General features: G+C 45.0%; 1 protein-coding gene across 2 annotated transcripts; it reads left to right on the top strand.

The window, feature by feature from the left end:
* The first annotated feature begins 10 nt into the window (after nt 1-10).
* Nucleotides 11-16,085, top strand: HDAC3 (histone deacetylase 3). Of its 2 annotated transcripts, XM_032158178.2 has the most exons (15): nt 11-125; nt 231-313; nt 1,894-2,036; nt 6,892-6,973; nt 7,100-7,156; nt 7,277-7,332; nt 7,710-7,843; nt 8,377-8,457; nt 8,829-8,902; nt 9,056-9,120; nt 10,716-10,805; nt 10,928-10,986; nt 11,235-11,314; nt 11,633-11,790; nt 15,423-16,085. In XM_032158178.2, exons 1-15 carry the CDS (start codon nt 71-73, stop codon nt 15,490-15,492), a joined length of 1,287 nt encoding a protein of 428 aa, XP_032014069.1. In that variant the 5' UTR covers nt 11-70; the 3' UTR covers nt 15,493-16,085. The 2 variants fall into 2 exon arrangements, with proteins under 2 accessions (XP_032014069.1, XP_058295931.1); XM_058439948.1 differs by lacking the exons at nt 11-125; nt 231-313; nt 1,894-2,036; nt 6,892-6,973; nt 7,100-7,156 and adding an exon at nt 7,181-7,196.
* The last annotated feature ends 1,140 nt before the right edge of the window (nt 16,086-17,225 follow it).

Here is a 17,225-nt window from a genome sequence, read left to right as displayed (position 1 = left end):
CCGGGGAGGGGCTCGCGGCGGGCGGCGGGCGGCGGGCGGTGGAGGCGCGGGGCCTGCTCCCGCCGGCACCATGGCCAAGACCGTGGCCTATTTCTACGACCCCGACGTGGGCAACTTCCACTACGGTGAGGAAACAGGGCTATGCATGAGGGGTTGGGACACGGAGGTTTTGAGGCGGGGTTGCAACTCCAGGGGTGAGAGCTGACGAACTCTCTGCTCCCCACCCCCAGGAGCTGGACACCCTATGAAGCCCCATCGCCTGGCATTGACCCATAGTCTGGTCCTGCATTACGGTCTCTATAAGAAGATGATCGTGAGTTCCGCCGCCTCGGCCGAGGGTTGGGGGTGGGGCGAGCTGTGGCCGTAGGGATAGGTGGGCTGGACTGAGTGCATCAAGTGCGACCCGCCCCTAGAGTAGCGGGGAGCTGGGTAGAAGACACCAGGAGTACCTTGAAAGTGCAGGGTGTTGAGGGTGGCGTCCTCTGCTTAATGGAAAGTACTTTCTCACCTCAGGTTGGCCACCCTCTGACTGTAGGCACACTGGCCCTTGGCCTAGGGTTGGGGTGATGTGGGGCTGGTTTGAAGACAGAAGGTGTGTACCTCCTCTGCATTTTAGAGTGTGTATAGGGCCTTGGCCTCAGGAATTAGGGTTAGGGGAGCGGGTATCACTGTATCAGGGTGTGAGGTTTACCCTCAGTTCCCACTCCTCTTTTACCACCTTTCTTTACCTCCAAGGAGTAGGGCTCCAGGGTGGAACGATGCTGCCGTGTTTGTAAATGTGTATGCGCGTGTGGAACAGACGAGATATCTTAGGTATTCCTTTTTCAGCCTGGAATACCTCTACATGGTTCTGCTTAATCGCTATCCAGTTTTTCATCTCCCAGACATACACATGCTGTCTTCCCAGCTTGGAATTTATGGCTGTGATATGGGATAGTAACAGTTAAGCCAGGCCAGGCGTGGTGGCCCATGCCTGTAATCCCAGCAGTTTGGGAGGCTGAAATGGGAGGATCGCTTGAGGCCAGGAGTTGGAGACCAGCTTGGGCCACAGTGGGACCCACATCTCTACAAAAATAAAAAATAAAAAAAGTAGCCATGTGTGGTGGCTGTGCCTGTAGTCCCAACTACTTGGGAGGCCGAGGCGAGAGGATGGCTTGGGCCCAGGAGTTTGAAGTTAGAGTGATCTATGATCAGCAGCCTGAGTTGACAGGGAGGACCTTGTCTCAAAAGAAAAAATAAGACAAAACAGCTAAGCCCAGGCTTTAGGTGTTGCTAGGGAAACTAGTGAACAATATGAATGAATGTTCATTGCTTATGCCAAGGCACAGACAAATAGATTGGTCATAGAAAAGACTGAGGTGATGTTAGTGCAGGAGTCTATATCCCTTGAGATTGTTTACCTATATGTACCTGTGTGCATTTTCTGGGAGAAGAAAAGTTCTTTCTTGTCCAGTTTTCAAAGAGGTGTGACACGTCCCCCTGACCTTCCAAAGATAATGTCTTTGATTTTAATTAGAAAGTTGACATGTATCCCATATATTTGACTCCAGAAAGAAGAATCCAGAGGAAAGAGGACAGAATCAGAGCTTGGGGGAGGAGATGAGATGAAGAGAACTGGGAATAAGAGATCCAAGGAACAGGGCAGGTGGATCAGGGCTCAAAGTTGAGAAGGCTGAGCTGGAGGTGGAAAGGAAAAGAAGTGGTCTTCAGGGGGCTCATTTGTAATAACTCACCTGGTTAATCGGAGTCTCTCTACTGACTTAAGAATTGTGGGATGAGGGGAATGCTATGTTTGGCTTCATACAGTCTCCAGGACTGGGTTCAGTATGGGTGGTCTGAGCCTGTGGAGTGGGGCTGACCCTGCCTGGGTTCATCTTGTGTCTCCATCCCGAGGTCTTCAAGCCATACCAGGCCTCCCAGCATGACATGTGCCGCTTCCACTCCGAGGACTACATTGACTTCCTGCAGAGAGTCAGCCCCACCAATATGCAAGGCTTCACCAAGAGTCTTAATGCCTTCAACGTAGGCGATGACTGGTGAGGGAGGACTGGGAGTTTTGATGTCTAACAGTTTAATGCCAAGCCCTTCAGTGAGGTCTTTTGGCAGCAGTGGGAAGATCTCAAGGGGGGCCTACTTGTCAATGAATCATAATTCACTTATTTGTTTATTCAATAAATATTTATTGGTCACTTGTTCTAGGCAGGCCCTGTGCTAAGTGCTGGGAATGCAGTGATGAACAAAAAATTTTAATATTGTATTTTTGCTAAGTCTTATAAAGAAGAGGTTTATGACAGATTATGAGAGTGTATACGTGGAGATTGTTTAGCTTGGTGGAGTGGCTGGTCGGTGCGGCCTTCCTAGAGGAAGTAAAGATTGAGCTGAGATCTGAAAAAAGTAGAAGTAACCAGATGAAAGGTGGTTGGAGGGTGAGGGGAGGAGTATAGCAGGCAGTAGGGACAAGTGCTAAGGGTCTGTGGTAGGACTGAGTATGACTCATTTGAGGAACAGAAAAAAGGCCAAGTGGAGAGTATGAAGAGGAGGTGAACTGAACTGAGGCTAAAGAAATAGGGCCTTTTAAAAGTAAACAGCTCTATTATGAATTGAGATTTTTACCCCTAGAGTAGAGGGAAGCTATCAAAGTTTTTTAAAAAGCAAGGGATCTTAAGGGGACTATGGGCAGTTAAAAAAACAAAAACAACAAAGGAGTGGTTTGATGTCGTTAGATTTACAGTGAGCTTGTATCATCCATAGAAGAGTCAGGGTTAGACCCTCTGGGGAAGGATGTGGACAACAAAGATAAGCCAGGATCTTTCCTTACACTCTACATCCATGAAAAAATAGTAACCATCACAGCTACCAGTTGCTCAATTCTACTTATTTTTGTTTCTAAATTTTTTATTGGCCGGGCGCGGTGGCTCAAGCCTATAATCCCAGCACTTTGGGAGGCCGAGGCGGGCAGATCATGAGGTCAGGAGATCGAGACCATCCTGGCTAACACGGTGAAACCCAAAATTAGGCGTGGTTGGCTCTATCCCACTGACGGAGGCAAGGCGAGAACCGGAGGCGGACTGCATGACCGATCCCCACGCACTCACCTGGAACTGTCTCAAAAAAAAAAAAAAAAAAAAAATTTTTAGAAAACAAAAATTCTGAAATGAACGGGTGACTCCACTCCATCACTACTTCAATCTTATTAGGAAAGGCTTTTTTTTTTTTTTTTTTTTTTTTTGGCCCAGGCTGGAGTGCAGTGGTACAGTCTTGGCTCACTGCAACCTCCGCCTCCTGGGTTCAAGCGATTCTCGTGCCTCAGACTCCAGAGTAGCTGGGATTATAGGCGCCTGCCACCATGCCCAGCTAATTTTTGTATGTTTAGTAGAGATGGGGTTTCACCATGTTGGTCAGGCTGGTTTTGAACTCCTGACCTCAGGTGATCCACCAGCCTCAGCCTCCAAAAGTGCTGGGATTACAGGTGTGAGCCATCACACCTGGCTGAGCAAATGGCCACTCTTACTTCATCTATACTCCCTCATGTTAGATTGTTTTAAAGCAAATCCTAGATGTTATATCCTTTTATCCGTAAATATTTTATTATGTGTCTCTAAATGATACTCTTTTAAAAAAACATAGTATCATTATCAAACCTAAAAAGTTAACAGTGATTCCTTAATGTCATCAAATATGCAATCAGTATTCAAATTTCTGCAGTTGTCTCATAATTATTTTGTAGTTAGTTTAAATCCAGATCTAAACAAGGTCTACACAGTGCATTTGGTTGATATGTCTCTTAAGACTTTTAATTTGTAGCTTTTCTGTCACCCCCTTGAATTTATTTCTGAAGAAACCAGGTTGTTGATCCTGTAGAATTTCTTATGATAGCTACCATTTATTGAGTGCTTACTCTGCTAGGTATTATGCCAAGGGTTGCTGGTAAATCCACTTAATTCTCATACCAATCCTTAGATGTATTATAATAGACTTTTTTCTGATGTTATATATAAGTAAATTGAGGTTTGGGGATATTTAGGTAACTTAGCCTCAGTCACATGACTGGTCATTGGAGGGGGCATGATCCAGTTCCCAGGTTTTTAAACCACTAATCTGTTTTCCTGAAAGATCTTAATGACAGAAGCAGCCAGGGCTGTAGGATAGAGGCCAACTCATTAGGCTGGCATTGGCACCTTTCCAACTTTATCCCTACACCTCAGCTGCACGGGACACCTTCCTGGAATGCCCTTAGTTCTCTATTCAACCTCTTCAAGGCCTTCTCAGCCTTCACACCATCTCCATGAAACCTTTCTTGACCACACCAGCCCATAGAGCTGTGTCCTGCACACACCGCACTGCTCATCTGGTGTTCAGTCGTGCTGTCTGGGGAGATTTCTTGTTTTTTTATTATTCTTGCTGTTATTTCTGAGCTCACTTTCTAGCTCTGAGAATACAGGGTCAGCCCTTAAGCCACACTGGGGTCCTGTAGATGCCCTTTGTGCAATTAGGGACTGCTAATTAGAATACTGTCTCTGGGCTATTTATGCTGCATCAGTCTTCCTGTCAAACAAGTTACAGTTGTGCTTATCTGTATTTCCGATGAGAATCAGGAGTTTTTCTTCTGTTTAATGAATTTCTGATTGATTTCAAAGTATTCTAACATAAATAGCCAAATTGTACTACAGGCCTTTAAATGAAAAAAATAAAAAAGCAGTCCCAAGCCAGGCGCGGTGGCTCACGCCTGTAATCCCAGCACTTTAGGAGGCCAAGGCGGGCGGATCACCTAAGGTCAGAAGTTCAAGACCAGCCTGGCCAACATGGCGAAACCCCGTCTCTACTAAAAATACAAAAATTAGTCAGGTGTGGTGGCACGTGCCTGTAGTCCCAGCTACTCCAGGAGGCTGAGGCAGGAGAATTGCTTGAACCTGGGAGGCGGAGGTTGCAGTGACCTGAGATTGCACTACTGTACTCCAGCCTGGGCAACAGAGTGAGACTGTGTCTCAAAAAAAAAAAAAAAAAAAAAAAATTCCAGACCTCTCCCTTTCACCCATAAATCCCTCTGCCCAGTGACAGCCACTTTCAGCTCCTTTCCCTATGTCTTCTGGTATTTACCTTTGGATTTCTAAATAATAATAATATTAATTGACTGTTATTACTAATCTGTAATCCTTAGGTAATACCTATTATATACTAGGTACTGTTCTAAGTGCTTTACAGCCCTTAGCTTATTTAATCTCAACAACCCCTGTGAAGCAGGGTCTATTATTGTTTCCTTTTACCGATGAGGACACTTAAGCACAGAAAGGTTAAACAGTTTATACAACCTCACTATCATTAGTAGGTGTTAAAGAACCTAGGTAGTCTGGCTCCAGAATCTGCGCTTGTAATCATACTCCCCTCCTGTATTGTCTCTCATTGCTATTTCTTTGTCTGTCAATTTTAGGCATTATCTGTTAAGCTTTTAGTATGGGATATGAGCATTTGGTCTTCTTACACCATCACATTGGCTTCCTTTCCCCTTTCAGCTTCATAGTAATTTAAAAATAAATCAGTATTCTATGTTTACATTATTATAACTCTGAAAGATTCATTTACTATCAAGCCAAATAGTGTAGTGTGACTTAATCTATTTTCTTCTAAAGCTTTTTGTTTTTCCTGGAGCTGATAATTGCGTTATTTTTTTCATTTGCTTAGTTTTCTGGTATTAATCACTAATTCTTTCCAAACCTTTTGAGAAACTGTAAAACCCTACAATTCTTGCTTGAACACGGGAGGCGGAGGCTGCAGTGAGTCGAGATCGCACCACTGCACCCCAGCCTGGGCGACAGAGCGAGACCCCATCTCAAAAAAGAAACAAAAAGCCGCTACAGTTCTGTTTTTCACATGGTCAAATGTGTCAGCTGCACTATTTTTTTTTTGAGACCTAAAACTAGGGATTGCCTAAGCCTTTCCTTTTTAAAAAGTCAGGTTTATATAGGTATAACTTGCATACAGTAAAATTAACCTTTTTTAGGTGTAAGAGTTCTGAGAGGTTTGATAGAATATATCAAGGTGTAGGGCCAGCGCCAATGGCTCACACCTGTAGTCCCAACACTTTGGGAGGCCAAGGCAGGAGGACCACTTAGGTCCAGGAGTTCGAGACCAGCTTGGGCAACATAGTGAGACCCTGTCTCTGCAAAAAAAAAAAAAAAGTATCAAGGTACAGGAAATTTCCATTACCCGACAAAGGTCACTCACCCTTTTGTAGTTAATAACTCGTCTCCAACCTAGATCCAGCCAACTACTGATATGATGTCTGTCTTTATATTTTACGTTTTCTAGAATGTTACATAAATGGAGTCATACAGTAAGTAGCCTTTTGTGTCTGGCTTCAAGCCTTTGCTTTTTATAAAGAATAACAATGGTAATAATTGTAGCTGACATTTATTAAAGGCTTAGCAGATACCGTGTACTGTGCTACAGGCTTTTTGTGAGTTATCTCATCACTGTTTCACATATGTAGGTATACAATTCTTTCTTTAAAATGTGTGACTGTGAAGAATATTATTTTAAAATTTGTTACATTGAGAAGACTAAGAAAAACAGAGCTCATGTTTTCTTTCAACTGATTTCCTTTTTACATTGTACTTGAGTACCTGGAAGCTGCTTGCTTCTTTCCCCAGCTAGGATACAAACTCCCTGACACTTAAGTGCTTCTTTACTTCCCGTCCAGTGCCTTGCACAGGGCTTGGTACATGGTTTGGTCCAAAATATTTGTTGAATAAATTTGCAGATAGCCCAGGTGTGTAGGAGAGGGAGAGAAGGTTCTTGAAAAATGGAGATTGGAGGAGTCTGGGATGGGGAGGGAGACATGGGAAGGGCCCAGACAGAGACAGGAGGGTTCCAACTTGTTCCTCTTCCCTGCAGCCCAGTGTTTCCCGGGCTCTTTGAGTTCTGCTCGCGTTACACAGGCGCATCTCTGCAAGGAGCAACCCAGCTGAACAACAAGGTGACACAGTCCTGAGTCCTGTTCCTCTTTCCTCTGGATCCCTGGACTCGGGATTTAACCCTGATCCTGGGCTCCCAGCTTGAGGGGTGGGCAGGAAGGACTGTGACTTGGGTGTTTGTCTTTCAGATCTGTGATATTGCCATTAACTGGGCTGGTGGTCTGCACCATGCCAAGAAGTTTGAGGTGAGTGAGGAGGTGATGGGAAAGACAGTGGCCATCCTCGGTAGGTGTTTAGGATGATGGTGGGGGGCAGCTGGGTAGGGGAATTGCTCTTCTCTTTATGAGACCACTGTCTTGCCATAGGCCTCTGGCTTCTGCTATGTCAACGACATTGTGATTGGCATCCTGGAGCTGCTCAAGTAAGTAGCCCAGGAGGAGATGGGGGCAGTTACGGGATTCTTGGCTGAGGAGGTCTCTCAGACTCAGCCCTGACTTTGACCTCCCTCCTCCCTGATTAGCTTCTCTGAAGTTCTTGATGCTTTATTCAGGCTGCCTCTTCCACTGCTGCAGATTCCCTGCTGCCTGCTCACATTTCAGCCTTCTATGCATATCCCTCTCCTGTCCCTGCCTCTAGCCTCTAGGCTGGAGCCCCCAGTTGCCTTTAGGGAACTGGTGACATTAAGTTTCAGGTGACCAGGGCAGAAGCAGACTCTTCACAATTCGAGACCCAGTGTTTGGGAGGAGTGGGTTGGGGGGTTCACTTCTAGCTCAGACCCTGGCTTTGGCTTCCCTCTAGGTACCACCCTCGGGTGCTCTACATTGACATCGACATCCACCATGGTGATGGGGTTCAAGAAGCTTTCTACCTCACTGACCGGGTCATGACGGTGTCCTTCCACAAATATGGAAATTACTTCTTCCCTGGCACAGGTATGGGAATAGGGATTACTTTCCCCTTTGCACCCTTCAGCTCTTTGCTATGAGTGCCTCCTTCTCAGCCTTCTAGTCTCATCTCAGGTGTCCCCTCCTCAGAGAAGCCTTTCCTTACCACCCCAGTTATCATAATCACCTCCTTCCCCATTCCTCTGTTACATCAGCCTCATTGTTTCCCTCAGAACACTCACTGCTATTTGTGTTTATTGTGGTTTTTTGTTTTGTTTTGTTTACTGTCTCCCTCCTCCTCATGGCTACTCCCTAAAAATATAAGCTTGGTGGGATATCGTAAATTTCATTAGTTCCATTCATTGCTGCATCCCTACTGCCTAGTACACAGTTGGCTCAGAGTGGATCCCCCAAAACTATTTGCCGAATGAATGCAAGCTGCAAGAGATTTAGTAGCTCTAGGGAGTTTATGGTGAAGCTACATAGATGGAATGAGAGGCTCCCAGAGTGCAGATTGGGGTTGAAACAGCTGGGTTGTGGGTGCTTCCCATGTGTAGCTACCACCACCCACTTCCCTGCAGGTGACATGTATGAAGTCGGGGCAGAGAGTGGCCGCTACTACTGTCTGAACGTGCCCCTGCGGGATGGCATTGATGACCAGAGTAAGTACTGAAGTCTTCCCTCTGTTCCCTAGGCCCCTTCTTTTTCTCCTTGAAATAACCTCTTCTGCCTGGTATTGTCTGCTGTTGGGCCAGTTGTCCTTAAGGATGAATGGCCTTCAGAGGGACCATGAATCTCTGGAAATTGTATGCAACATATCATCTGTATGTGCATTTTTCTGGGAAAAGTCATTGGCTTTCATGAGTCACTCGTAGCAGTCTGGGATCCCTTCCAGAAGTTTCAGACCAATGATTTGATTCTTTTGGGTTGCCCCTTTCCTGGGCTACATGCTCGCTCAACCCCCTTTTTCCTTTTGTTCCCTGTCTCCCCATCCCCTTGGGGTGCCAGGTGCCCATCTTTGGCCCTCTCCCAGGTTACAAGCACCTTTTCCAGCCGGTTATCAACCAGGTAGTGGACTTCTACCAACCCACGTGCATTGTGCTCCAGGTAATACTGTCAGTTCCTCCTCAGGAGTGTTCTACCTGGGCTTGGGGAAAGAGCAAGGGAAGAGGAGGTTCTTTAGGTTGGTGGTGGAAGGGGTATCTGTGATGTTCTGATCAGTTATCTCACTACACTTTCCTGGGGTTTTGCTTTTTGCAGTGTGGAGCTGACTCTCTGGGCTGTGATCGATTGGGCTGCTTTAACCTCAGCATCCGAGGGCATGGGTGAGACTTGCTCTCCTTCTTCTCCCCAAGGTTTTCAAGTGGGCTTGGACTTCAGTACGTGGGTGGGGGTAGTTGGGGAATGGGCCTCTCCTCTTCTTGGAAAGCAAAAATAGCTACAAATCGTACTTGAACTAGAAATGTCATCTTGAACAGGGTTCCCTAGATGGTCATTCATTCACAATATATTTTTATTAAGCACCTATTATGTTCCAGGCATCATACCACATCATGGGGATGGAATAAGGAGTCTCCTGTGGAGTTTACAGTTTAGGAAACAGACAAAAATAAATAATCAAATGAAATAAAAAGATTGTTATAAATTCTATGAAAGAAAAAAAGCTGAGACACAGGATACAATGGGGGGTCTACTTTAGATAGCATGATTTAGGAAAGTTTTTCTGAGGAAGTAAAATTTGAGCTGAGACCTGGAGACTAAGAAGGAGTGAGTCATAAGAGGAGCAGAGAGAAGCCTGTCCCAAGCATTGACAAAGGCCCACAAAAGGCTCTGAGGGCCGGGCCCAGTGGCACATACCTATAATCCCAACACTGCAGAGGCCAAGGTGGGAGAATCGCCTGAGGCTAGGAGTTTGAGGCCAGCCTGGGCAACATAGTGAGAGCCATCTCTACAAAAAATAAAAAACAAAATCAGCTGGGCATGATGGTGCATGCCTATAGTCCTAGCTACTCAGGAAGCTGAGGCAGGAGGATCACTTGAGCCCAGGAGTTTGAGGTTACAGTGAACTATGATTATGCCACTGGACTTCAGTCTGTTGAGGTGAGGTCCGAGAAGCTGGCCATGGTGAGATTGTGCAGAGCCTTTAAACCCTGGTAAGGAGTTTGAATTATATTCCAAAGATGATGGGAAACCATCGAAGGATTTTAAGCAGGAAAGTGACATTATCCAATTTGTGTTTGAAAGTGACTATTCTGACTGCTGAATAGAGAAAGGTTTGGGTAGGGGGAATGGTGATGGAAGTAGAAAGACCAGTTAGGAAGCCATGGTGTTGGTTAGGTGCCCAGACTAAGGTGGAGGAGGTGGCAATGGAGAAAAGTAGATAATCTGAGGTGTGTGTGTGTGTGTGTGTGTGTGTGTGTGTACACACACACATATATATGTTTTTTTTTTTTTCTTTTTTGAGATGGAGTCTTGCTCTGTCATCCAGGCTGGAGTGCAGTGGCACGATCTTGGCTCAGTGCAAGCTCTGCCTCCTGGGTTCAAGCGATTGTCCCATCTCAGCCTCCTGAGTAGCTGGGACTACTACAAAGGTGTGAGCACCGTGCCGCGCGTGGGTTATATTTTCAAGGCTGGAATTGACAGAACTTGTGTTGATGAGAATAGTTGATTAACAGGCAGGGTGCCAGGGAGGGTGTTGAGCAGAACAGAGGTGGGACTGTGCTTTATTTTAAAACTTTTATTGAGACACAGCATATAAACTATACACAAATCTTAAGAGTATAACATAATGAATTTCACTATCCAGATAAAGATTTAGAATATTTATAGTTTTCTTGTGCTCCTTTCAGGCAATACCTAAAGGTATTTACTTTGTCTTTTGATAACCTCCTCCACATCTTCCTCTGGTTCCTTTTAACAGGGAATGCGTTGAATATGTCAAGAGCTTCAATATCCCTCTACTCGTGCTGGGTGGTGGTGGTTATACTGTCCGAAATGTTGCCCGCTGCTGGTGAGCGCTCTTTTGATTTCCTCCCCTGTTGTCCAGTGTGAGCTAGGGTGTCCCTCAGATATGGCCACGTGGGCCCTTCAGCCCACTTGGTCAGCCTGCTCCCCTCTGCTGGTTGGTTTCAGGACATATGAGACATCGCTGCTGGTAGAAGAGGCCATTAGTGAGGAGCTTCCCTATAGTGGTAAGGACCACCCCACAACACCCCCATAACAGGAAGGCCATTCTCACCAGATTCCAGAATGACCTGGTTTGAAGGCAGATGGGAAATTTTACACTCTCAGAGCTCTGCAGACTAAACCCCTGGGCTCAGAGCAGGGAACAGATTGGGCAGCTATTATGTAGGTGCTCTGAATGGGAAGGAAAAAGATTGGGAAGTCTTGTTAGCTGTCTTTCTCAGTCTGAGCCATACTTTCTCCTCTCCTCCCCAAGAATACTTCGAGTACTTTGCCCCAGACTTCACACTTCATCCAGATGTCAGCACCCGCATCGAGAATCAGAACTCACGCCAGGTCAGCAGCTCAGAAAAGCTGAGCACAAACTTCTCCTGAAAGGTGGAGCCCAGGAGAGGTCAAAGATGTGGGAAGTAGGAAAAACCAAAGAGAAGGAAGTTCTAAGCCATCACGGTCACTGTTATTGGCTAGGAGGCAGTCCAGGTTAAAGTAGAGGCAGTTGGGGTTGGTGGGGAGGGACAGCTATCAGTGGGGGACCTGAACTAGAGGTACCACTGAGATGAAAACCAGGATGGTAGGGGTAAAAGGCAGCTAGGAGATTGCATGCCCTGGGAATCACTTGAAACTGCTTACTCTGTATTCCTCATTTCCAACCAGTATCTGGACCAGATCCGCCAGACAATCTTTGAAAACCTGAAGATGCTGAACCATGCACCTAGTGTCCAGATTCATGACGTGCCTGCAGACCTCCTGACCTATGACAGGACTGATGAAGCTGATGCAGAGGAGAGGGGTCCTGAGGAGAACTATAGCAGGTCTGGGAGCAGGGACTTCAGCCTACTTTAAATAGGCTTGCTGGGGAGGTTTAAAAGGGAAAAAGTAAATGGGAAGGTATTAGCTTAATTGCCTCTGGCTTACCTCCTTTAGTCTGCTACAATTTCCTCACTCTTTTCTTTGCTATTTTTAATGACAAAAGTAACATGTATTTATTGTAAAATTTTAAAACAGCACCAAAATATGGTGTTGGCTTTCACACAATCCCAGACCTATTCCACAGGAGTAACCGCTGTTAATAGTTTTTATTGTTTTGGATAGGCCTTTTTCTATAGATTGCAAATATACTGTTCTGTATGTACATATAAACAAACACATATACACTCATTTACAGTTTGGTTTTTAGTTTTTTGTAAATACAAATAGGGTCATTCTACATATGCTGCTTTGCATCATATAGCTGTTTCCAGTTAGCTAATACAGATCTGCTTCAGTATTTTATCAGCTGTATAATAATCTATTGTGTGGATAGATTATTTTCCATTTTTTTGGTATTACAATAGTAAGGTGGCAATGAACCCCCTTACATATACATCTTTGCATTCTTGTTTGAATGGGTTAGATAGTAGAATGGTTGCTGCTAGGTCAAAGGCTGTGTGCATTAATTTTTTTTTTTTTTTTTTTGAGACAGGGTCTCATTCTGTCACCCAGGCTGGAGTACAGTGGCATGATTATAGCTCACTGCAATCTTAAACACCTGGGTTCGAGCGATCCTCCTGCCTCAGCCTCTCGAGTAGCTGGGATCATAGGTGTGCACCACGACACCTGGCTAATTTTTTTTTTTTTTGGTAGAGACGGAGTCTTGCCTTGTTGCCCAGGCTGGTCTCAAACTCCTGGGCTCAAATGTCCTCCTGCCCCGACCTTTCAAAGTGCTGGGATTATAGGCGTGAGCCACGGACCTGGCCTAAAATTTTTTATATTTGCTGCCAAATTGCCGTCCAGAAAGTCTGTAGCAGCCTATAGTCTTGCCAGCATTTTACTCAGTCTTTCCAGGTCTTGAGCTGGACAGGTCACTGCCTGCATACTGCTCTCTAAGGCTCTTTGATTTGTTTGCTCTGTTAATTTTTTCAGGTGGGATAATTGCATTGTGGTTATGTTTTTTTTTTTTTAAAGTCTTTATCTTTCTGAGATACATACAAAATATTTGTAGATGGAATGAATTAGGGGGAGAAAAGGATAGGATAGAATTTTTTTTTAATCCCAAAACTTTGCTGAAAAATGAAAGGGAAAGACAACAGAACCCAGAAGTGCAGAAACAGATGCACTTAATGGGGAACAGATTTCCTTACATGACTGAGGGATAACCACAGCTGGACACTTGTGGGACACGCAGTCTTGCTCCCACTCAGAGTTAGAGGTTTGAGCCGGCTCTGCTGCAGAGCCTGATGGGCTTCTCAGTCCCTTCTAGAATCTACTTCTGTCTTAGAATTCAGGCCTCCGAATCTCTCCTCTGGACCTGGGCTTTACCGCTCTGACTCTTGGGGACCTCTCCAACTCTCCTCCTCCAAGGATATCCCCCGATCCCTTCTGAGTGAGGAAGTGTCTGAACATCTGGCTTCAGGGCTTCCAGGACTATTGGAAATTGCTTTTCATTGTCTGGTTTGGTTTGGTAAAACCTGTTTTTAAGTTCTTCCTTTTGGATTTTTTATCAATAGCTCCAGGCTGGCATCTGGGCCTAGTCTCTGCATTATAATAATACCAAGCCCTTACACAGCCAGCAGAAGCCTCAGGCCTCTTCCTGTTCCTAAGCCCTACCTCTCTGTCAGGCCACCCACTGAGTTTCTGTTCTTCTTTGATGCCTATAGCTCCAGCTTGCATATGACTTGCAGAGTAGAAATAGGAAGAGTTACCACTTTTTGTAGGTTTGCCAAGCACCAGACACTAAGTGCTGTCTATTACAACATATATATAATCATTCTGTTGCCATCGGACAACTCTGATGGCTCTTATTCTCAGATTAACACGGGAGGAATCTAAGGCTCAGAGAGTCTAAGTAACTTTCTTTTTTTTTTTTTTTTTTTTTTTGAGATGGAGTTTCACTCTTTTTGCCCAGGCTGGAGTGCAATGGCATGATCTCGGCTCACTGCAACCTCTGCCTCCCGGGTTCAAGCGATTCTTCTGCCTTAGCCTCCCAAGTAGCTGGCATTACAGGCATGCGCCTCCACGCCCGGCTAATTTTTTTTGTATTTTTAGAAGAGACGGGGTTTCTCCATGTTAGTCAGGCTGGTCTCGAACTCCTGACCTCAGGTGATCCGCCTGCCTTGGCCTCCCAAAGTGCTAGGATTACAGGCTACAGGTGTGAGCCACCGCCCCCAGAGAGACTTAAGTAACTTTCTGAAGGTCACATGGCTAGTTAAAGATCAGGGCTGAGATTCAACCTGATTCTCTGACTCCACACCTTTAACCCTGTGCACTTAGAAGTAACTGAGACATTGCTCACCATGCAGATAAGGCCTTTCCTGGCTTAGTACCTCAGCTTCTTTTTGATGACTTTCTCAATTCTCTGTGTCCCAGCGAATACTTTTTCTTTCCTTTTTTTTTTGTTTTTTGAGATGGAGTCTCACTCTGTTGCCAGGCTGGAGTGCTGTGGCTAATCCTGGCTCACTGCAACCTCCACCTCCCAGGTTCAAGCGATTCTCCTGCCTCAGCCTCCTGAGTAGCTGAGATTACAGGCACGTGCCACCACACCCAGCTAATTTTTGTATTTTTAGTAGAGACGGAGTTTCACCATGTTGGCCAGGATGGTCTTGATCTCTTGACCTTGTGATCCACCTGCCTTGGCCTCCCAAAATTCTGGGATTACAGGTGTGAGCTACCACGCCCGGCCTTTGAGAATACTTTTTCGAAAAGAAAGAAACCAGTATTGAGTACGTGTTGGGCCCTGTTTTGCTTTCACATCCATTCTTTCACTATGGGTTTATAATACCACGTCACTCTTCTTAAAATTAAAACTCTCCTTTACCTTGCACTTAGAAGAAAATCCAAAATTTTGACTGTGGCTTAAAAACGTCTTGCATGCTAGCCCTTACCTACATCCAGGATCTCATCTCTAACTACTCTCCTCCATGCACAGTGCTCCCGGCTGTCCTGGCCTCCTTGTTCTTACTGGAATACATCAGTCTCTTTCCATTTCATGACCTCTGTAGTTGGTTTTCTTGCAGCTTGGAATGGCCTTCCTGAAGTCCTTGCCTGCTTAGCTCCTCCTCAGACTTAAGGTCTTATTTCCCAATAGTCCTGTCTGAAATTTCACCCTTTTCCTCCCATCACCTTCAGTCCTATCACTTCATTTTATTAATTGTACTCTTCATCATCTGAAATTATCATATTTATTTACTTTGTTAGTTACTAGTCTCATTTATTAGGTAAGCTTTTTGAGGATAGACAACCTTGTCTGGCTTGTTACTCTACTGTATTGCTAAGGTTTATGACAGTGTCTGTATAGAGTAGTTCCTTAATGTTTATTTGATACGTGAATGGGTGAATGAAAAGCAGTCTCTACCAACAAGAGGAGGAGTGGTTCTCAACGGGGCCTGAGAAATGGCTTTGGAAGAGGGTGCTGGGAGAAGATTAGAACTTAGAGTGAGATCCTGACCTCTCTCCCCTTGCTTTGCAGGCCAGAGGCACCCAATGAGTTCTATGATGGAGACCATGACAATGACAAGGAAAGCGATGTGGAGATTTAAGAGTGGCTTGGGATGCTGTGTCCCAAGGAATTTCTTTTCACCTCTTGGTTGGGCTGGAGGGAAAAGGAGTGGCTCCTAGAGTCCTGGAGTGGTCACCCCAGGGCTTCTGCTGACTCTGGGAAAGAGTCTGGAGACCACATTTGGTTCTCGAACCATCTACCCCCTTTTCCTCTCTCTCCCAAGGCCTGACAATGGTACCTATTAGGGATGAGATACGGACAAGGATAGCTATCTGGGACATTATTGGCAGTGGGCCCTGGAGGCCAGTCCCTAGCCCCCCTTGCCCCTTATTTCTTCCCTGCTTCCCTCGAACCCAGAGATTTGGAGGGATGAATGGGTAGACAAGGACTGAGATTGCCTCTGACTTCCTCCTCCCCTGGGTTCTGACTTCTTCCTCCCCTTGCTTCCAGGGAAGGTGAAGAGAGAGGGATTTGGAAGGGGCTCTGGCTCCCTAACACCTGAATCCCAGGTGATGGGAAGTATGTTTTCAAGTGTGGGGAGGATATGAAAATGTTCTGTTTTCACTTTTGGCTTTATGTCCATTTTACCACTGTTTTTATCTAATAAACTAAGTCGGTATTTTTTGTACCTTTCGCCTTTCTAGGAATGTTAATTCTTGCTAGTTTCCTATTTATGAAAGGAGAGGGAAATGGGCATGATGATGCATGTAATAAAAGCATAGTTAACATTCATTCAGCACTTATCCTACGTTAGGCCCTGTGTATGTATTCTACATTTATTATTGTAAATATAAGAAGTTAATAGAGGATTTTGGTTAAGAGTTAGACAAACCTGGGCAGATTTGAGAGGAGTAGAAGATGACTTCAGGTTTTTGAATCTGGGTGTTTAGAGTAGTGATGCTAGTTGGTGAAGATACACTGAGATAAAACATGTTAAGTGCTTAGCACAGTGCCTGACATAAGAAGTTGTCCATTAACTGTCTATGTGAAGAACAATGCTAAATACTGTAGTAGCCACAAACATGGACCTTTCTCTGGAAGAGTTTACATTCCAGTCAGTAGTACGATAAATATTGTAGCAGATATAGACTGATATAAGAAAGAGGACTGATAGATGGGTCACTTCCTCCCCTCCATTCTCTGATTCTGTCTGTTCTCAATACTAGCTTAGAAAGTAGCTTTTGGACTTTTTGGACAAAAAGTCTAGAAAGCCCAGCATTAAGTCAAGTTTGAAGTATGGGATGGACAGCTCTATGTAACATTCTATCAGGTCACTGTTAGAAGGTCTGGACCACAAGAGAGATGAATGCCAAATTTAGGAGCCAACCAGCTTGGCAGAGTCCCTGGTATATCTCAGGCCCTTGACTAGGCACGGGCTGTAGAATAAGTAAGTCACTGACTCTGCCCTTCAGGAACTTACACTTGAAATCTTGCTAGCTGTGGTCAAGGTTATTCAGTCCATATTGTGAAGGCCGACTGGTAGCCACATAACTGTCACACAAGGGACAGATGTAGCTGGGAGAATGGTTGAAATTGCTCAGGGAGAAAGTCATGCTAGAAGAGCAAAGAATATACTCTTGGAGAATACTCATTCTTTTCACTCATGTTTGGTTTATGTCAGTGGGGAATCCTGGTTAAACATAGGGTTTGGCAGCAAATCAGACTAAGCCGGGTTTAAATTTTATATCAATTATGCGTTCTTGGGCAAGTCACTTCAACTCTCAAAGTCCAAATTTACTATTTATAAAATGGTGAGGCTAGCAGAATCTATCA

Source organism: Hylobates moloch, unplaced genomic scaffold (genome assembly GCF_009828535.3).
Source record: "Hylobates moloch isolate HMO894 unplaced genomic scaffold, HMol_V3 SCAFFOLD_6, whole genome shotgun sequence".
In the NCBI taxonomy this organism is placed as follows: Eukaryota; Metazoa; Chordata; class Mammalia; order Primates; family Hylobatidae; genus Hylobates; species Hylobates moloch.
This window is presented reverse-complemented; position numbering and strand designations above follow the sequence as displayed.